The 23,036-nt window shown below is 43.2% G+C and overlaps 1 protein-coding gene across 3 annotated transcripts in view; it reads left to right on the forward strand.

Annotated features, from left to right (window-relative positions):
- The window catches only part of LOC138749470 (protein unc-13 homolog C-like), an 877,967-nt gene that overhangs the window by 661,187 nt on the left and 193,744 nt on the right, over nucleotides 1–23,036 (forward strand). For all 3 annotated transcript variants that reach the window (XM_069910841.1, XM_069910842.1, XM_069910843.1), the window contains one exon: nucleotides 19,752–19,885. In XM_069910841.1, coding sequence (XP_069766942.1) covers nucleotides 19,752–19,885 — 134 coding nt within the window. The remainder of the gene's footprint in view (nucleotides 1–19,751; nucleotides 19,886–23,036) is intronic.

Here is a 23,036-nt window from a genome sequence, read left to right on the forward strand (position 1 = left end):
CCATGAGAGAAACCTTTCTGGAAGGCCAGCTATGACAAGCCGATCTTGTAGGGATGGATAAATCCTATTGCTCATGCACAGACAGGAAGCAACAGATGGGAAAGAAATAGGGTCCCAGAATTTGGAAATACATAAGCAACTTAATAGTCAGCCTAAGAGCTTTATGGGCATGAAAGATGGACAGAAACAGAGTGGGGATTACACAAAAGTGAATCAGAGTTTATTGTCATGAACAAGTCATGAAATTCATTGTTTTGTGGCAGCGTCACAGTGCAAACATTTATATAAACCACCTTAAAAATAAATAAAAATAACACACAAGAAGTCAAAGTGAGGCAGTGTCTTTGGTTCATTGATCATTCAGGAATCTGATAGCAGCAGGAAAGAGGTTGTCCCTGTGTTGCTGAGTGTTAATCTTCAAGCTCCTGTACCTTTTTCCCGGTGGTAACAGAGTGAAGAGGGCATATAGCCTGGGTGGTGGGGATCCTTGAGGATAGAGGCTGCTTTCTTAAGACACCGCCTCATGTGTATGTTGTCGGACTCTTGCTTTACCCTACCCTCAATTTAGTCTATGTGTCGTCTGAGTTCAGCGTGCTCATTGAATGAAGTAATAGGAGAAGGTATTTGGTTCAACAATCAGTTTATTACACAGCACAAGAATAACGCTTAAAAGAGCTCTGGTTCAGTCGTTAGTTCATAGGTCACCTGCACAGTGAACTATTCCCCAAGACTGACTCCTACTGTCCAGTATCTTCAGTTTATATAGATCAACATTATTACACTGATGGAGGACCTCAGTTTTCTTCAGGCTGACTTCCAGGCCAAACATTTTGGCAGTTTCCGCAAAACGGGACATCAAGCGCTGAAGAGCTGGCTCTGAATGGGCAACTGAAGCGGCATCGTCTGCAAAGAGTAGTTCACAGACAAGTTGCTCTTGTGTCTTGGTGTGAGCTTGCAGGCGCCTCAGATTGAAGAGAATGCCATCCGTGCGGTACCGGATGTAAACAGCGTCTTCATTGTTAAGATCTTTCATGGCTTGTTTCAGCATCATGCTGAAGAAGATTAAAAAGAGGGTTGGTGCGAGAATGCAGCCGTGCTTCACGCCATTGTTAATGGAGAAAGGTTCAGAGAGCTCATTGCTGTATCTGACCCGACCTTGTTGGTTTTCGTGCAGTTGGATAACCATGTTGAGGAACTTTGGGGGGCATCCGAGGCGCTCTAGTATTTGCCAAAGCCCTTTCCTGCTCACGGTGTCGAAGGCTTTGGTAGGTCCTCCATCAGTCAGCTCCCCACAATGACTACCAGCCCCCCAACATCTCCATCGGGCACACAAAACTCAAAACGGTCAACCAGTTTACCTATCTCGGCTGCACCATTTCATCGGATGCAAGGATCGACAACGAGATAGACAACAAACTCGCCAAGGCAAATAGCGCCTTTGGAAGACTACACAAAAGAGTCTGGAAAAACAACCAACTGAAAAACCTCACAAAGATTAGCGTATACAGAGCCGTTGTCATACCCACACTCCTGTTCGGCTCCGAATCATGGGTCCTCTACCGGCATCACCTACGGCTCCTAGAACGCTTCCACCAGCATTGTCTCCGCTCCATCCTCAAAATTCATTGGAGCGACTTCATCCCTAACATCGAAGTACCCGAGATGGCAGAGGCCGACAGCATCGAATCCATGCGGCTGAAGATCCAACTGCGCTGGGTAGGTCACGTCTCCAGAATGGAGGACCATCGCCTTCCCAAGATCGTGTTATATGGCGAGCTCTCCACTGGCAACCATGACAGAGGTGCACCAAAGAAGAGGTACAAGGACTGCCTAAAGAAATCTCTTGGTGCCTGCCACATTGACCACCGCCAGTGGGCTGATACCGCCTCAAACCGTGCATCTTGGCGCCTCACAGTTCGGCGGGTAGCAACCTCCTTTGAAGAAGACCGCAGAGCCCACCTCACTGACAAAAGACAAAGGAGGAAAAACCCAACACCCAACCCCAACCCACCAATTTTCCCCTGCAACCGCTCCAACCGTGTCTGCCTGTCCCGCATCGGACTTGTCAGCCACAAACAAGCCTGCAGCTGATGTGGACATTACCCCTCCATAAATCTTCGTCCACGAAGCCAAGCCAAAGAAAGAAAAAATTACACTGAACAAAAGTTGGCTTTCTTTTTTGCTAGATTCCTTGCATAAGATTTATCTCAAGCAATTTCCTGCTCTGCAGTTATCTAGGGTGTAGACCTCCAATCTTAATCCTCACGGTGTCGATGGCTTTGGTGAGGTCAACAAAGGTGATGTAGAGTCCTTTGTTTTGTTCTCTGCACTTTTCTTGGAGCTGTCTGAGGGCAAGGACCATGTCAGTAGTTCCTCTGTTTGCGCGAAAGCCGCACTGTGATTCTAGGAGAATATTCTCGGCGACACTAGGTATTATTCTATTTAGGAGAATCCTAGCGAAGATTTTGCCTGCAATGGAGAGCAGCGTGATTCCCCTGTAGTTTGAGCAGTCTGATTTCTCGCCTTTGTTTTTGTACAGGGTGATGATGGTGGCATCACGAAGGTCCTGAGGCAGTTTTCCTTGGTCCCAATAAAGCTTGAAAAACTCATGCAGTTTGACATGCAGAGTTTTGCCGCCAGCCTTCCAGACCTCTGGGGGGATTCCATCCATACCTGCTGCTTTGCCACTTTTCAGTTGTTCGATTGCCTTATATGTCTCATCCTGGGTGAGGACCTCATCCAGCTCTAGCCTTAGGGGCTGTTGAGGGAGCTGGAGCAGGGCAGAATCTTGGACTGAGCGGTTGGCACTGAAAAGTGATTGGAAGTGTTCTGACCATCGGTTGAGGATGGAGATCTTGTCACTGAGGAGGACTTTGCCGTCTGAGCTGCGCAGCGGGCTTTGGACTTGGGGTGAGGGGCCGTACACAGCCTTTAGAGCCTCGTAGAAACCCCTGATGTCGCCAATGTCCGCGCTGAGCTGGGTTCGCTTGGCAAGGCTAGTCCACCACTCAAGAAAAGTGCAGAGAACAAAACAAAGGACTCTACATCACCTTTGTTGACCTCACCAAAGCCTTCGACACCATGAGCAGGAAAGGGCTTTGGCAAATACTAGAGCGCATCGGATGCCCCCCAAAGTTCCTCAACATGGTTATCCAACTGCACGAAAACCAACAAGGTCGGGTCAGATACAGAAATGAGCTCTCTGAACCCTTCTCCATTAACAATGGCGTGAAGCAAGGCTGTGTTCTCGCACCAACCCTCTTTTCAATCTTCTTCAGCATGATGCTGAACCAAGCCATTAAAGACCTCAACAATGAAGACGCTGTTTACATCCGGTACCGCACAGATGGCAGTCTCTTCAATCTGAGGCGCCTGCAAGCTCACACCAAGACACAAGAGAAACTTGTCCGTGAACTACTCTTTGCAGACGATGCCGCTTTAGTTGCCCATTCAGAGCCAGCTCTTCAGCGCTTGACGTCCTGTTTTGCGGAAACTGCCAAAATGTTTGGCCTGGAAGTCAGCCTGAAGAAAACTGAGGTCCTCCATCAGCCAGCTCCCCACCATGACTACCAGCCCCCCCACATCTCCATCGGGCACACAAAACTCAAAACGGTCAACCAGTTTACCTATCTCGGCTGCACCATTTCATCAGATGCAAGGATCGACAACGAGATAGACAACAGACTCGCCAAGGCAAATAGCGCCTTTGGAAGACTACACAAAAGAGTCTGGAACAACAACCAACTGAAAAACCTCACAAAGATTAGCGTATACAGAGCTGTTGTCATACCCACACTCCTGTTCGGCTCCGAATCATGGGTCCTCTACCGGCATCACCTACAGCTCCTAGAACGCTTCCACCAGCGTCTCCGCTCCATCCTCAACATTCACTGGAGCGCTTTCATCCCTAACGTCGAAGTACTCGAGATGGCAGAGGCCGACAGCATCGAGTCCACGCTGCTGAAGATCCAGCTGCGCTGAGTGGGTCACGTCTCCAGAATGGAGGACCATCGCCTTCCCAAGATCGTGTTATATGGCGAGCTCTCCACTGGCCACCGTGACAGAGGTGCACCAAAGAAGAGGTACAAGGACTGCCCAAAGAAATCTTTTGGTGCCTGCCACATTGGCCACCGCCAGTGAGCTGATATCGCCTCAAACCGTGCATCTTGGCGCCTCACATTTCGGCGGGCAGCAACCTCCTTTGAAGAAGACCGCAGAGCCCACCTCACTGACAAAAGGCAAAGGAGGAAAAACCCAACACCCAACCCCAACCCACCAATTTTCCCCTGCAACCGCTGCAACCGTGTCTGCCTGTCCCGCATCGGACTTGTTAGCCACAAACGAGCCTGCAGCTGACGTGGAAATTTACCCCCTCCATAAATCTTCGTCCGCGAAGCCAAGCCAAAGAAAGAAAAGAAGACCTCCCATCTTAATCCTCAAGGCCAGAACATCCTGTTGTCTTGATCAGAAATCAATTCATACACCATATATTTCTAATTATTTCTTTTTACTCATCTGGCCATAGCCTTCTGTTCTACTCAACACCTCCTTATGCCTTAACCTTCCTACTGAATTGGTTTATACATTTTCTTTGTCTCCGACATTCTCAGCCATGGTTCTCTTTGTTCTCATCTGGCCATAGTTTTCTGTTCTACTCAACACCTCCTCATGTCTTAGCATTCCTCCTAGATTGGTTCATACATTTTCTCTCTTTTGTGTTTGGAGACAGCAAATTCTGCACGTACTATACTCAGCCAACTTTGCTACATACTGTGGCTGTTACTTAATTGCATTCCTATTTCCCTTAAACAGTATACTTGAAGTAAATAGTAACTTGTTACATAGTACTGGATTAATGAATACATAATGAATAGTACATAGGCATATTTTCTATGATTACTTAACCCCTTGGTTCCAACAATGTCCTCGATGGAGTGAAGTCTGGTGCCCATGATCTCGCAGGCCGTGTTAACAACCCTCTGGAGTTTTTTTTCTTGAACTGAGCATTGGCACCTCTGTACCAGAGAGATATGCAACCAGCCAGAATGCACCCCATCTGTAGAAGCTTTCAAGAGTCTTTGGAGACATACCAAATCTCCTCAACTCCTGCTGCGAGCCTTCTTTGTGATTGCATCAACATAGAGGTTCCAGGACAGATTCTTGAAGATGTTGACACCCAGGAATTTGGGGTTCTTGACCCTCTCCATTGCTGACCTGAAGTCTACAATCATCTCCTTGGTTTTACTAACATTGAGCGCAAGGTTGTTGGTGTGACACCACTCAACGAGCTGATCTATTTCCCTCCTTTACACTTCCTCATTGCTGTTTGTGATTCTGCCGACAACCGTGATGTCATCGTGGTGTCATCATGGTGTCGAGTGAGTAGAGCAGTGGGCTAAGCACACATCCTTGGGGTCCACCTGTGTTGATCATTATTGAGGAGGAGATGTTGTTTCCAATTCATACTGACTGTGGACTTCCGATGAGGAGAACTTGGTGGGGCAGGGTGCAGAGGGCCAGGGTTTGGCCACGACCAACCTCACAGTAGCTGTTCATGCTACTGGGTGATAATTGTTGAAGCAGCCACTCTGCTCTTTTTGGGCTCCCGGATAATTGTTGCCCCTTTTGTCATTGGCCTGACTGAAGCAATGACAGAATTAACACATACCTAAGCAAAGGACTGGATCCACTGTATTTTGTCTACCGGCACATTCGCTCCACTATATCACTGGCTCTCTACTCAACTCTGGATCGCCTAAAAAACAGCAACTCATAAATAAGGCATCGACTACAACTCAGCCTTCAACATCATTATTCCTTCCGTGCTGGTCAAGAAGCTCCAAACCCTGGCCCTCTGCACCTCTGCACCCCCACCCCCCACCCCGCAACTGGATCCTTGACTTCTTCATCAGAAGACCCAATCAGTATGAATTGGAAACAACGTCTCCTCCTCACTGACGATCAACACAGGCGCACCCCGATGTGTGCTCAGTCCACTGCTCTACTCACTCTAAACCCATGACTGTGTGGCCAGGCACAATTCAAATACTAACTACAAATTTTCTAATAACACCACGGTTGTCAGCAGAATCACAGATAGCAATGAGGAAGCGTAAAGGAGGGAGATAGATCAGCTCATTGAGTGGTGTCACAGCAACAACCTTGCACTTAATGTTAGCAAAACCAAGGAGATGATTGTGGACTTAAGGACAAAATCAGGAGAACATGAACCAGTCCTCATCTAGGTATCAGCAGTGGAGAAGGTCAAGAACTTCAAATTCCTGGGTGTCAATGTCTCCAAGAATTTGTCTTGGAGCCTACATGTCCATGCAACACGAAGAAGGCTATGAGCTGGAGCATGTTGAGGTTAAGAAAGAGGAACTGCTGGATCTTTTTGAAAACATTAGTATGGATAAGTCCCCTGGACAGGACTAGATGCACCACAGGTTACTACAGGAAGCATGGGATGAGATTGCTGGGGCATTAATAATGATCTTTATGTCCTCTCTGGCCACATGGGAGGTACCAGATAATTGGAGGATGGCAAATGTGCTCCCCTTGTTCAAAAAAGATAATGTGAATGCTGGGAATTATAGACCAGTGGGCCTTTCTTCAGTGGTGGACAAACTACTGGGGAGAGGATTCTTAGGTTCAAAATTTATGAGCTTTTAGAGAAGCATAGTCTTCTCAGGGATAGTCAGCTTGGCTCTGCGGGAGGTAGGTTGTGCCTCATGGGCCTAATTGAGTTTTTTGAGGTGGTAACAAAAGAAATTGAAGGTAGAGCAGTTGTTGTGGATTTTAGCGAGGCAAGGTCCCCCATAGTAGATTCGCTCTGAAGTCATGTGGCATGAGATCCATGGAATCTTGACTGTGTGGATTGAGAATTGGCTTGCCTGCAAAGAGTAATAGTGAATGGAACATATTCTGCCTGGAGTTCAGTGATTAATGGATTTCGGTGGGGATCTGTCTGGGACTCCTGATTTTTGTGATTTTTATGTGACCTGGATGAAGAATTAGAGGTATGGATCAGTAAGTTTGCAGATGACATGATGGTTAGAGTTGTTGTGGATAGCGTAGAAGGTTGTCGTAGTTTGCAAGAGGATATAGACAAGTTGGACAGAAAATTGGGAGATGGAATGCAATCCGGGCAAGTATGAAGTGATGCATTTTAGAAGGTCATACTTGAAGGTGAAATTCATGGTTAATGACAGGATTTTTAACAGTGTGGAGGAACAGAGGGACTTGGGATCCAAACCCATACATCTCTCAAGGTGGTCATGCAGGATGATAGAGTAGTTATTAGGAAGGCTTCCGGTATATTGGCCTTCATGAGTCAGGGAATTGAGTTCAAGAGTTGAGATATAACGTTGCTGCTGTTAGAGCACATTTGGAATATTGTGGTCAGTTCTAGTCACCTCATCACAGGAAGAATGTAGAAGCAACAGAAAGGATGCAGAGGAGATTTGCCAGGATGTTGCCAAGATTGGAGAAGGTGTCATATGAGGCAAGGTTAGCAGAGCTGGTGCTTTTCACATTGGAGCAAAAAAAAGAATGATACATGAATCAATAGAGATCTACAAGATTATGAGAGGCATAGATGTGGTAGACATCCATCACTGTTTTCCCGAAGCAAGATAGCAAACACCAGAGGACATCTGTACAAGGTGAAGGGAGGGAAGATTAGTGGAGACATCAGGGGTAAGGTTGTTCTTGCCAGGGGTGATGGAGGAGGCTGCCTCAATAAGCACTTCTTAGACAGGCACATGGATGGAAGAAAATTAGAGGGTTATGGGTGTGAGGTGGAGAAGGTTTCTGTTTTTTGAGCAGATTTATATAGATCAGCGCAACATTGTGGGCCAAAAGGCCTGTACTGCGCTGTAATATTCGATGTTCTATCTCACTGAATCATAAAATTTTTTTTTTTTTAAACTTTATTTATTCATTCAAAAAAACAAATAATATATGACATATACAGAAATTAAACATGAACATGAACATTTTTTATATATATATCAAAAAAGAGAAAAAAAAAGAAAATATATCTCCTCCACCCCCCCACCCCGCCTTCAGCCAACTCTCCTAAGAAGAGCCATGAAAAAGATAAAAGAAAGAATATTTTTTAAAAAGTTAAATATACATTAAAATCTAATCAATATAAATTGAAATGTAAATATTCTGAGTATAACAGCCACTTATTAATAAAAAAATTATAATTATCATGCGAAACATACATACTTTTTCCATTATTAAACAATATTTCATCTCATTATGCCATCTATTAATATCAATCATATTTGTATCTTTCCACATACTAGCAATACATTTTTTCACTACGGATAAAGCTAAATATACAAAAGCAAGCTGAAACTTAACTAATTCCAAACCTTTCAGAGGTTGCAAACTACCCAATAAAAATACTGTTGGATCTAAAACTATTTTAATCTTATACAAATATTCTAAAAACAATTGAATTTTCTTCCAAAAAGATTGTATATGTATACATGACCAAACAGCATGAAAAAAGTTCCAACCGTATCACCACATCTAAAACACAAATCTGATTCATTAAAACCATATTTTTTTTATTTTTCAGGTGTCGAATATAATTGATGTAAAAAATTGTAATTAATCATTGCATAACATGCATTTATCAATCTCGTTACACTATCATAACAAATATCTAACCAATCCTCTTCAGAAAAAGTGAAACCAATATCCGCTTCCCATTTAATTTTAGATCTATCCCAACCTTTTTTATCCATACCATCCTGTAATATTTGATACATAAATGAAATATAACCCTTCTCTGGTACCTAATCCCTTTTTAATTTCATACTTTCCTTCACATTCAAATGTGTTTCTTGTAAAAGGCAATATCAATTTTCATTTTCTTAATATACGCCAAGACTCGCTTACGTTTAATCGGACTTCTTAATCCTCAAACATTAAAAGTAGCAAACCTCAACTTTGACATATCTACTATTATTACTAAATACCAATAATATCTTTATATAAAAACTCAAATCAACGTATGTAGGCCCTCCAATAAAAAAAAATCACAAATTAAAAACTAAGAAAAAAGTAAATAAAAATAAAAAAAATTCCCCCCCAAAAAAAACTACCAAAAGGTAGTAATCCCCTAAACAAAAATTGGGTGTGGGTCACCCACCAGTGGCTGATGACTAGTAAAGAACTTAGCGCAAATCTCCCCCTCCCCAACCAAACAATCAGTAACATAACAACGAAAGAAAAAATAAAATAATAAAATTTTTCTTTTCATCCAAAAGACTCCAATCTCAAAGATCCCATTTCGGAAGGAGCTGGACTCTTTCCATTCCCCCATTTCTTCCATTTCCAGAACTACCAGATTTTTCTTTAGGAGATAATGGTGGGCTACGTTTTTGTCCTCTTATATCTGGCAATGAATCAGCAAAAATCATTGCTTCACAATCAGTTTCAAAAACCGAAATTGATAGTCTCCGCAAAGGACCTTCAACACTGCAGGGTAACGAAAAGTAGACTTATAACCTTTTCGCCGCAAGACTTCTTTAACTGGATTAAATCGACGTCGACGTTGAATGACATCTTGACTCAGATCAGGATAAAAAAAGACTACTATTCTGAATCAATAATGGGGTTTGTCGTTATCTCACATTTTGTACTGCAAGTCAAAGTATTGCTTCTCTATCCAAATAACTCAGACATCAAATTATTACCGTTCTCGGGGGTTGACCAGCTGAAGGTATTCTTCTTAAAGCTCTATGAGCTCTTTCCAGTGCCATTCCCCCAGAGAAAAATTCTTGCCCTAATATTTGCGGAATCCAGTCTTTAAAGAAACGAAGAGGGTCTTGTCCTTCTATACCTTCTGACAAACCAACAATTTTCACATTATCCCTTCTGCTTTGATTTTCCAAATAATCTATTTTTCTTTCTAGCTCCTTCCTAATTCTATGACTGATTTTTACACCTTCAACACTTTTTCTGTGTTAGAAGTCACTTGTTGTTTACAGTCCAAAAAAGCAGTCTGAAATTTTTTAAATTCTTCATAAGATGCATCCACACATGTCTTAACCATATTTAATTCTGAACTTATACCAGCATTCATTTGCTTTTGTTCCTTGCGCCGTTACTTTGCGTCACTGCTGTGTTGTCAATCTTGTTATCCACAATAAATTCATCGCCCGAGGGAAGGTCCAAGGTGATGGCCAAAGGATATCTGAAAGTATATTTGAGGCTATTTCTCAGACTTGTTCTTTATCCATGTTTAGGCATCAGTCAGTTACTTTTACCATTGTCACCTAATCTACTGCATTCGGTGTATCCGGTGTGATCTCTACATCAATGAGACCAAACGTAAGCTGGGTGACTGCTTCTCCAAACGCCTATGGGTTTAAACGTGAACTTCCTGTAGGCAACCACTTTAACTCCCCCCCACCCCCAACCATTCCTACATTGACATGTCTATCAACTGCCTCATCCAGTGTCAGGGTGAGGCTAAACATAAACATGAGGAAAATATTCCTCCTAGACGGCCTTAACCAACTGCACGAACAATGAATTTTCTAACTTTATGGAACCCTTCTTCTCTCTGGCTCCACTGTTTCCATTTCTTCTTTACTAATTCCCGGTCTCATTTTTCTCTCCAACCCGTCTCCCCCACCACACACCCCCCCCTTCCCTCACCACCACCACCACTACTGTGTCCGTGTGGTCTCTCCCTCTACCTGTCTCTCCACATCTGCCACATTCTTCTGTCCAGTACCCAATCACCTCAGCCCTCCGCCACTCTCCCCCTTTTAGATGCCCGACATCTCCCCTTCCTATTTTAATCTTGATAAAAGATTCCAGTGCATAATGTTCCCTGACCATTTCTGCCCCATGGATGCTGCCTGACCTGCTGAGTTCTTCCAACTTCTTTTCTTCACTGAAACCAGAAAATATACCGTGAAGGAGCAGAAGGGGAGTACCAGGATCACGTCTGGTTTACAGGCTGTGAGTTACAGAAAGAGATTATGTAGATATAGGATGGAAGTTTATAAATTCATGAGAGGCATGGTGGACAGTCAGAATCTTGGCCCAAGGGTTAAAGCATCATACACCGGAGGAAGTGCATTTAAGCTGAGGAGAGGAGTTGGTTTAAGAGAGATGTGCAGGCCAAATATTTTCCACACAGAGTAATGGGAGCAGATACAAAAGCAGCATTTAAGAGGCTTCTGAGTAGACACAAGTTTGAGCTTGATTTGAACATCATGTTCAAGTGGTCCAAAGAGCCTGTTCTTGTGCTGTACTCTTTGGTGTTCAGGGTCTTCAACCTGAAATGTTCACTCTCTCTGAGAGAAGTATATAAAATTATGAAAGCCATAGACAGGGAGAACTTTTTCCAAGGGGTTAATTAGAGAGTATGAATCTAAGAGAGGGAGAAAGTTTAACAGGGATTTATGAGGCTTTTTTTGTGCAGAGTGGTGGATGTCAGGAACGTGCTGGCAGGAGAAGTGGTGGAATGAGATATGACAGCAGTGTTTAAAAGACATTTAGACCGAGATGTGAACAGGCAGGGGATTCAGGAATATAGACCATGTGTAGGTGGATGAGCAGTTTAAATTAGCGTCAAGGTCAGCGCCGATATTGTCAGCCAAAGGGCCTGTTCCTGTCTGCACTCTTCTCTGTCCAACCTGCTGAGTGTTTCAGCAAATTCCGTTTGTATTATTTTACTTGTTGGGAAATGACGACCAGGAAATGAGAACCATTGCAGATATTTGGTCACATGCAAAGCTCATGGGCCCAGCATTCATCACCCTTGAAAAATGATGGGCTTCATTCTTGAACCAGTGCTGTGGACAGTGATACAGCAGGTAGTTCTGCTGCAATACATCTGGTAATCTCAGACTGATCCTGACCTTAATGGATTTTCCATGTTCTCCCTGTAACCCCGTAGGTTCCTCCCACATCTCAGTGATTTTCCCCTTGTGTAGGTGGGTGGCCAGGGAAATGGGAGTTGATGATGATGTCAGTGACAAGAGGTCAATAAGTGCAATTTCAGGTCTGTTTACACCGAGAGTGGTTGATATCTGGAGTTGCATGTGTTAAAGATATTCACACACAGTTAGGTAGAGAGTTGCAAGGTGTCCATCTGGAGATCCATATGATTGATCCATGTTCTGCTTTACTTGAAGCAACGAGTGTAATTGGACTTTATTCCAAAATGCTGCAGAAACTCAGCAGGTCATTCAGCGTTCTTTATGTAGTAAAGTTAAAGATGCATAACCAAGGTATGAGCAAAATGTAAGCAGGGCAGAATGTAATGATGGGGGGAGGGGACCTAGATCTGGAGAGTAGCAGGGAAAGCAGATGGGGGACAATGAGAAATGTTTTCGCTGAACTCCCTTCGGAGACAGTGTGTGTGTGATTATCTGTTTTGTGGGATTTTGTTACATGACAGATGTTGTTTTAGTAGCTAGTTAGCAGAACACACAAATTCCAGAAAAAATAAAATTCACTCTAATGCTGACTATATAAAGTGAGATGACTATCATTTCAAGGCTTGTACTTCAAATTTTCAACCTCTGTTCCTGGGCAGAAGCCAATTGAACTGATTAAGTGCAAGGATAAATCAAACCACTAAGTTTCTATTTCTGGCAGCAACCTATCTATCACAAATTTATTGTATTTTTGTGCAAATGAAATAGTTTGTATTTCCTTGTCATATGTCAACTAAGTGATAATGTACCTTCACATCCCAGAAGACAATAATTATTCCAATATGACTGAACGTGGTGCTTGCAAAATCTTCAAATTGATTCATTAAGAGAGCTTCCAGATGGATCAAAATCACTTCCAAATGAGATATCTGAAAATTGCTACTTGTAAGTCCAAGTCTCATCTGTTAGAAATTAGTTTCTTATCATTGTGGTATTTAAAGGGACCAGGAAGTGACTGTAGAGCTGGTTTGAAAGTCACTGTTTACTTAAGAATGGGAAGTTGATGGCAGCCCAGAGAAAGAAAGGGCCTAAACAGGTGCAATTTACAACTCTGAAGCCATGTTGCAGGATACACTGAGCTGTGCCAAACTTTACAGTTTAGACTGCACTCAACTCTAATTCCAATATCATGGCGGAATACCAGCACTCTTGGGTGGAAATCTCGTAAAACCTGATTGAGAGGGAGAGCAATGTTCCGTCTCAACGTTGGAGTTCCTCCCGATAACTGGAGTGAGGTGAGGGATGTGCACAGCACATTGACTTCAGTCTGCTCCAGCAAGGTCCAGTATCACTCATGCCTTTCTGGCCCTGCAGATTCAAGGACCCCCAGTCACTGACTGGGACTTCTTCCATTTAGGCCCTGTTTCGGGAATCCTCCCACCCCTCCAGGCCCAACTCTGGGAATCCTCCCCTACTCTCAGGACCTGCTCCAGGTCCCCACCCACACCTCTCCAGGCCCTGACTAGTAATCCTCCCTCACACCCAGGCTCTGCTCTGGGAATCCACCCCTATTCTCTAGCCTTGCTCAGGAACCCCTCCCCCATCCCTCCAGCCCCTGCTCTGGGAATCCTCCCCCATCCCAGACCCTGACTAGGAATCTTCCCCCACACCCAGGCTCTGGTCTGGGATTTCACCCCCACACCCAGGACCAGTTCTGGAAATCTCCCCCAAACCCCACCCCCCCCCCCCCCCCACACTGCGGGGCTTGACTGGGTATCCCCAGCCCCGGGAATTCTCCCAGCCCCCTCAGGTCCTGCTCTGGGACCCCTCCCCCCTCACCACCTCCATCATTGTGTCCTTTTAATAATTAAAATGTGTTCAGGATCTAAATAATAAAAACAACCAAAATGAGAAAAAACATTCAAAGTGTTTAACAATCAAAATGAATTATAAAGAATAAGATGAACTAAAAATAAAGAACAATCAATATCCTTAGCTCTCTGCTCACGCCAGGGGAGTGAACCTATTGGGAAGACATCCTTGGTTGGCATAACGCTGAGGGGTTGGGTGGGAAGTGCTGGGTCCAGATGCAGAAGTTCAGAAGGAGTTGATGGTCGTACTGCAGCTGTCTGGAAATGTGCTGTAGTTTAGGGACAATAACCTCAGCCAAATTCATCAGTAAACAACGTCTTACAAACCATGCCCAGATGCACAGGGAATGATCTTTAGGATGGTGGCATTGTAGTGACGACCTCTCTGTTTACTGGCAGCCCCTGGTGCTTCAAAGCTGCAGTGAAACTGCTGAAATCTGTCCATTTGTAAGCAGAGTGACAATGAATGGGGAACGTTTCGTCCACTTTCAAATGACCAGCCACAGGTTCAAAGCCTGTGACAACCTCTTCACTGGTCCCCGGTGTCAGCAATAGGGCCACATTTTAAAAGCACAGGATTTTTTCATGTTAAAGAAACACTTAGAACTTTGAATTTCATTCTGGCTGACCATCCAATAGGATGATACCAGTTCCTTTCAGTCAGTTTGTGGGGTTTGATCGTGAGACCACTCCTCAGAAAGGAACAGTGTGTGCTTGGATGGATTTAGGTGAGTCGGGGATTGCACAGGTCCAAACCCATCCTGTCGACATCCCCTCCTGCATCCAGCACCATAGCGAGGTCCAAGGCAGCTGGGGGAGGTTCTGTTGCAGTGAATGGCCAGACCAGGCTTCACGGCACTTGTTCGCTAGACGACCGTTGACCTTATGAGAGGGTTTGTCCGCCCTTTGACAGGTTTTTCATCCTGCAGGGTGTCTAGCCAATCTCCTCACCAGGCAAGCCTGGTGGGGGAGCTGGTTTACACACCCACCACTCGCCCATGAAACAGGTGATACTGGGTTACATGGTACCAGCAGCACTCAGATGAGTGACCTGACCTGCATGAAAATATATAGCAATCAATCCAATAGAGCTTATAATAAACAAATAGAAACCAAATTATATTCAAGAGCACGTTGAGACCCAAGTACAAAAAGGCTCTGGTGTTGCTCATTTCTAGCTGCATAAGACATGGGAGAGTAATTAGGCCATTCGGCCCATCGAGTCAGTGATGACTGATGTATTTTTCCTCTCAACCCCATTTTTCTGCCTTCTCCCCACAACCTCTGACACCCTTACTAATCACAAACCTATCATCCTTCAAATATACCAATGATTTGGCCTCCACAGCCGTCTGCAGCGACACATTCTATAGATTCACCACCCTGTGGCTGAAGAAATTGTTCACCATATCTTTTCAAAACATTCTGATGAAATTCATATAGTGCCTTCAGTATCTTTAATTTTTGAAATAAGTATTAATTTCACGAAAGACCATATTGTTTTGTATTGCATTTGGTCATGAGCCAAGAACACTTATTTTAAAGCAGTTTTTGTACTCTGTATTCATGTTACCTGTCACAGATAGAATGCCAGCCTGAATTTATCTGATCAGATTCTTTAGACATAATTTGTCTACAATATCACACATCTGATCATCCAAATCTCAAGTATTCAAGCTGCTGGGGCAGGAGGTCACTTGGTTCAATGTCTGCTCGATAAATGTCAATTGTGTGAGAAGGCTCGACTCCTGTGTGACTTGTCATAAATACTTTTATCCCAAATGCATATTATTCATAACAAATGAATTCTTTCTCTGCATCTCATGTGCTTATATCATTCTCAGCTCAAATTATTAAGTTATGTTTTAATTCTATTTAGAACTAGTGCATAAAAAGTGACTTTTTCTTTAGTTTGCCTGTTTAAAAGAGAATGCCAGGCATTTAGTACTATTTGGAAATTTATTTTATAATAATTAATATATATTTAATCAAATAATTTAGGTTGAAGTTCTCAGAAATAACATTACTCTTCATGCATGCTTACATAAGTTATTTATCACTGCTTTTAATGAGTCATGTTTAAGACTCGCTTGAATGAGAATTGAAAGCTCTTTCAACAATTCTCAGCAGGTTCTTGCTTTTCTATAGGCACAGTGAGTGCAGTGAACTGGAATTCCCTGTCTGTGTGTTGTTCAGATGGCCGGCTTCTCCCCTGGCTCCACCCTCACCTACCCCAATATAAACCCTGATTTTCCCGCCTTACCTCAGATTCACCTGAAGACTATTGTGTCGACCGGCCACTGATTGTAAGCTATTAAAAGCGTGTTTGTACACCTCACTTGTCCCTGAGTACAATCAGTCAAACACAGCAAGTGGAACTCACATTCATGTACCCCATGTTCAAAGTTTAAGAACTGATGTCAACTGCCTGTGCAGTAATATTCTGGGAATTAAAGTGTACAACTATGTTAACTCATTCACATAATTAAGATCAGACGCACAGGTACAGGTCACATACTGGTGGAGCTCTCGCCTGTCCTGAGTAGATCAGACGCACAGGTACAGGTAACACACTGGTGGAGCTCTCGCTTGCCCTGAATGGATCAGACTCACAGGTACAGTTACAAACTGGTGTTGCTCTCGCCTGCCCTGAGTGGATCAGACCCACAGGTACAGGTAACACACTGGTGTTACTCTCCCGTGCCCTGAGTGGATCAGACCCACAGGTACAGGTTACACATTAATGTTGCTCTCCCCTGTCCTGAGTGGATCAGACTCAAAGGTACAGGTACAAACTGGTGTTGCTCTCGACTGCCCTGAGTGGATCAGACCCACAGGTACAGGTTCACACTGGTGGAACTCTCCCCTGCCCTGAGTGGATCAGACCCACAGGTACAGGTAACACATTGGTGTTGCTCTCCCCTGTCCTGAGTGGATCAGACCCACAGGTACAGGTTCACACTGGTGGAACTCTCCCCTGCCCTGAGTGGATCAGACCCACAGGTACAGGTAACACATTGGTGTTGCTCTCCCCTGTCCTGAGTGGATCAGACCCACAGGTACAGGTTCACACTGGTGTAGCTCTCTCTTGCTCTGTACCTCAAAGGTACAGGTACAAACTGGAGTTGCTCTCGACTGCCCTGAGTGGATCAGACCCACAGGTACAGGTTCACACTGGTGGAACTCTCCCCTGCCCTGAGTGGATCAGAACTACAGGTACAGGTCACACTGGTGTAGCTCTCCCCTGCTCTGAGTGGATCAAACCCACAGGTACATGTAACACTCTGATGTAGCTCTCCCCTGCTCTGTCTGAGTGGATCAGACCCACAGGTACAGGTAACACACTGCTGGAGCTCTCGTGTGCCCTGAGTGAATCAGACCCACAGATACAGATAACGCACTGGTGGAGCTCTTTGAGCTGCTCCTCACAACTCCAGTGATCCAGATTCAATCCTGACTTCTGCTTTCTATGTGTTTGAACGTTTTTCCTGTGACTACATGGGTCTCCTCGTGGTGCTCCAGTTTCATCTCGTGTCCGCAAAGCGTGCGGCTTGGTGGTTAATTGCCCACTATTAATTGCCCCCTGGGTGTAGATGAACTGTTGAGTCTGAAATCAAGTTGATGGAAATGTGAGGAGAATGAAATAGGGTGACATCTGCTGTACAACATGACCGGTTAGTGGGGTTTAGGCAGGTCAAGCCAACAAGACTTTTCTTCCCATTGATTACTGAGGCTTTGAAAAATTGAAACAATCTGAAATTTAAAAAAAAAACACATTTAGCATCTATGGAAAGAAAAAGAGAGTTTATATTTCAAGTGGAAGGCCCTGTCAGAAGTGATAGTAGCTTACTATGCAATTATACATGACCACCAGAAAGTGATGTGTTCCTTGACATAACTTACATTTTCTGATAAACAGGGATCATGCCAAGTGCTAGAACAACATTTGAATCAGTTGTGTGTACACATAGGTCTGTCGAACTGCCAATTCAAATTCCCAGCCCCTTTCAGCCCAACGTTGTCACTGACAATTTCACCAGGCAACAGTGAATGTGCAGAATGTTCAGCTTTGTGAGAGGGCAGGCGTATGCTGTGTTAAAGACATTACAGTTTGTCCTGGATCAACCAATTAATGAATAAGGTGACTTAATTGCCTTTACTCTGACCATAAAAACATTTGAAAAAAAAACACGGAGTGTAATGGATCTGTGTTATTATTAATCCTTAGTTTAATGTTAAAACAATATTTTATCTTGATATGGTTTAATAAGTTAGATTTGTGTGGTCAGGGAAACAAAGACAACACATTATCATTTTAAACACACTGGCTTCAGCATCAACAAATACATTTGCATTTTAAGAGCCATTGACCAAGAAGCCAGTTTGAAAGACAGAATGGCCTGCTGATTGCAGTTGAAGTGAAGAGATGAAAGATTTTTATGATGGTTCTTCAGATAAGTGGGACAATGGATTGTTTGCTTGAGTAAACAAGAAGCCATTTTGTTAGTAAATTCCAGACAGCTTAAAACCAGGAGAGAACCATCAAACAAAGTTAATTACTTTGATTCTGTGAGTAAGTGGCCATAGATGTTTTAGCACATTGGTGTAAAAAGATGTTATGAACTTCAAAGACAGAAATGGTCACATACCATTTAACATAAGAGATTTGCCAGAAATATATTATGAAAATACGAGACAAAGAAATCAGTTTAAGGAAACTCTCTGTCCTGTTAAGATGCAGGTCTGACCAGCAGCTATATCTCCTGCAGAGGGGGAAAAGCTACCTATGCTACTCCTGAAATAGGGGAACACAGGATAAGTGGCTGTGAAATAAGTAAGCCCAAGTCCAACCGTCTCTGTAAGATAAAGAGGGCAGCTTCAGTGTTTGGAACACAGATTCCAAACATAGAGAAGTAAATAGACTTTGGAACTCTTAGGCAAGTTAAGAGGGAGTTTGTGAAATCACTCATATGAAGGAAAATTTCTCTGAAGGACAACTCATTGTAAGAATTGTCAGCTTTAAGAGGCCTGAAGATATGATGTTTAAAAGCACTTGATAATTATTTCTGAACTGAAAATTTAAGACATTCAAGCAAGACCAAAATGATGCTGAAGTTTTAAAATTGACTTTTCAGAGTTTGGGACTTTAAAAAACACACACACACACACACGCACACGCACACACACACACACACACATGCGCACACACACACACACACACACACACACACACACACACACACACACACACACACACACACACACACATAGTGGGGGTTTAAATGCAGATTTTAAGTTGGAGATAAGTAAGAAATTAAATATTATAGTTTAATAAAAATGATTATTTTGAATTTACAATTATCTGGTGAATTTTTGCCATTGCTGTTCCTTAGCAAAGCCTCTTTTGTCCCTAACAAAATTGAGAGGGTTGCTAATTAACCAAATGTGCATCACCTGCTGGTGAAAAATTGGCTTCCCAACAAATGCCGAGCAGGAAATATTATTTGGAAGTACAACCAAACTGACGCAAAGGCAATGCAGAAAAGTTACCCCACTGTTGCAGGTCAACCCAGAGTTTGCTCCTCTCTAATTTCCCCCCTTTCCCCCCCCCCCCATTCGTAATCCCCCACTGCATCAGCAGCTAGAATGGCACCAAAGGCACTGCGAATCTAGAACTCAGTCACCATGAATCTGAAGTCATCTCAGGAAGTTTTGATTGTTGTCTTGGGAGCAAAGTGCACATATTAATTTTATCTAATTAGACATTGTCAATATACCTGACGACACGATTGCTACTGGAGGGATCATGTTCTATTGAATATTTTCATCCATTTTACTCAGTGACTAGCTAGGCTTTCGTCACTTGGTGTCTTGGAGTTGATGAATACAATGAATAGCATTAAAAAGATAGCTTAATTTAACATTTTGCTTTTGAACAAACCTGGACATTTTGTTTCAATAGAGTAAAAAACAAGACATTCCTCGTGAGGAACAGGGACCCAGCATCAAAAACTTGGAATTCTGGCCCAAGCTCATCACTCTGATGGTTTCTTGTGTCGAAGAGGACAAGGCCGCCTACACACCCATACTGAACCAGTAAGTAAAGCCACACCTTTCAGTTTCAGACCAGATTCATCCCTGTGATAAATAGGAAGATGATTTGTGCAATATAATGGAACAGATTGGGCTGACAATCAAAATATCATAACAAGATAAACTCCAAGATGAAAAGTCAGTTAATCCCATTATTTTTACCTAAAACTTGCTTTAGTGCAGCAACAAATGAAAAGAGTGGAAAACATTCAAAACCGTATTCTCAAAGGGGTGCTGCAGGAGGGGCTCATTGGATAGACGTGGATTTGGCAGCTGTTTGAAATCACAATGTTATGATGTGAATGGTTACGCTTCCAAAGAGAATAAGGCAACATTTTCCAGAACCCTGTCTGATGGGAGACGTTTCATTTTCACATGTCAACACCTTTGTGTTTGACATTTCTTCAGTTTGGCTGGACACCTTTGAAAATTTAGCCCTTGGTGAAATGGGGCAGTAGGTTGCAAAACAGGAAGGCAGAGCACTGATTGGGTCACACCAGAATTGCCTCAAAATATACTGTCAACTGTTCTGTAATTAAACTTGCATAATTACATTCTACTCTCAGAATTAATGAAATAGAGATTTCTGGCCGCCAAGCCACAGATTACTTTGGCAGCTAATGTTGAGTTAGGACCATAAATTGTTGCTGTCTCCAATGTAATTGCAACAATAGTATTTGTGCTCCAAATAAGAAATTTATAATCCAATTTGAAGAGCATTTTTGGCACAAAAGATTGATCTACCATGTGTCAATAAATTTATCTTCCCATATTATCTGCATTAAAGATGGTCCATTATATCTTCCATAAGAATAAATCTTTCACAAAATATATTAAAATGTGTTATCGTAAAGTGCTGAAGAGTTTCAACAATGATGTAAAGTACAGGTAAACTCGCCTAGAGATTAAATACTGTTCATTCATTGATGAGATGTTGAAAATGTTCTTTTGGGATGAAATGTGAAGCAATGTAATTGTTTTGCATTACTCCAGAAATCCCAGCTGAATGCCACCGGGGGTAAATACAAACGTCTGCAGATGCTGAGGTCTAGTGCAGTTCACAAAAGTGTTGGAGAAACTCAGTAGGTCATGCATACTCCACAGAAAGTGAAAGATACTTCTGATGAAGGGTTCATGCCCAAAACATTGACTGCCTCTTTCTTCCTATGGATGCTGTGTGACCTGCTGAGTTTCTCCAGCACATCTGTGTGATGTATGCTACCAGGTGTGGGTCTCACTTTTCAGTTTTCCACTCGGATGTGTATCACATTGCTTCATTCCTCAGATGACACCCTTTTTTGGCCATTTGGGGTATACTGGACCACTTTATTTCTAGAGTGACTATCACTAGTTATTCTCTGGCAACCGGTAATTAATGGTGTAACACATTGACTATCCAAGTATCCAGCTATCCCACCCAAGAAATGGCCACACTTACCCACCCTTAAATGACCAGACTCAGAATCATCACCCAACTAATGCCCCTCCATTTCTCTTATTTACCTCTCCCTCTGATATGATCTCTTCCCCAACCTGTTCCTGATGGCCAGTCTGACCCACAGACTATCCAGGCCAATCGCTACTATCCCTCTCTTTCCCATGACCCAGCACGGGGCTGAACACTGTATCTTATAGGCTGTTCAATGCCATCTGAAGTTTTGAGATGTTTTGCTTAAGTTCACAGTGGCAGGCTCACAGGCCAGCAATGTATTTGAGTTGATGCCGTTATGAGAATATGAAATACCCAGCGGTGTACACTGGTACCTCTAAGCACCTGTAATTCAGCTTTTCTAAAGAACTGAATACAGATCAAAATTTCAAGCAGAATATGGAGATCTTTTGCTAGCTGTAAATGTCTCTAAGTGCAGTCTAATAAATTCTAGTGACTCAAACAAATCCAACCAAATAAATATGAAACCTCTATTTAATCTAGCCTTAATATTACACAATGTAGTATCAGCACATGGTTCTTGGTGCATTTACATTTCCTACTTGTGCTAACTTAGTGGTAAATTAATGTATTGGTTTTAGCCAAAGTAAATAAGTGGAACTTCAGTTGAGTGTGCTCTTGTCTCATGGTGAAATTTATGTGGCAATTATTGTTGAGTGAATCCTCTACATCTGCAGTGAGGTTGCCCTTAAAGCAAGTTACTGAATGATTAGATTAATCATTGCTGTGAAAATGTTTTGCCTTAGTCCCACATGCTCAGCCACTTTGAGACATCCGTTCAGTCAGAACCATTAGTTGTAGTTGTTAGCAATTTTTAGATTTGTTTAAAAATCAGATGCTCTATTAACAGATTTGGTTTCAAGTTTCTTTATCCACAACCTTGAATGAGCTCTGACTTAAACATATAAAATCCCCTTTCTGTTCAAAAATGAAATCAAATTCTGTTTGCATTTTTCAGCCAATCTCAATGCTGTCTATGCTCTGAATGGAAACATCCATATCTCGTTGGGTATTTTGAAGCCCAGCTTACTTTTTATGTAATGCAGATTTCTGAGCTTGTATTGCACAAGTGAATGTTATATATTCACTGTGAAAGCTGGCATTAATTAGATGTCTTCTTTCTTTGGCTTGGCTTCGCGGACGAAGATTTATGGAGGGGGTAAAAAGTCCACGTCAGCTGCAGGCTCGTTTGTGGCTGACAAGTCCGATGCGGGACAGGCAGACACGATTGCAGCGGTTGCAGGGGAAAATTGGTTGGTTGGGGTTGGGTGTTGGGTTTTTCCTCCTTTGCCTTTTGTCAGTGAGGTGGGCTCTGCGGTCTTCTTCAAAGGAGGTTGCTGCCCGCCAAACTGTGAGGCGCCAAGATGCACGGTTTGAGGCGTTATCAGCCCACTGGTGGTGGTCAATGTGGCAGGCACCAAGAGATTTCTTTAGGCAGTCCTTGTACCTTTTCTTTGGTGCACCTCTGTCACGGTGGCCAGTGGAGAGCTCGCCATATAACACGATCTTGGGAAGGCGATGGTCCTCCATTCTGGAGACGTGACCCATCCAGCGCAGCTGGATCTTCAGCAGCGTGGACTCGATGCTGTCGACCTCTGCCATCTCGAGTACTTCGACGTTAGGGATGTAAGCGCTCCAATGGATGTTGAGGATGGAGCGGAGACAACGCTGGTGGAAGCGTTCTAGGAGCCGTAGGTGGTGCCG

Source organism: Narcine bancroftii, chromosome 14 (assembly GCF_036971445.1).
Source record: "Narcine bancroftii isolate sNarBan1 chromosome 14, sNarBan1.hap1, whole genome shotgun sequence".
Lineage (NCBI taxonomy): Eukaryota > Metazoa > Chordata > Chondrichthyes > Torpediniformes > Narcinidae > Narcine > Narcine bancroftii.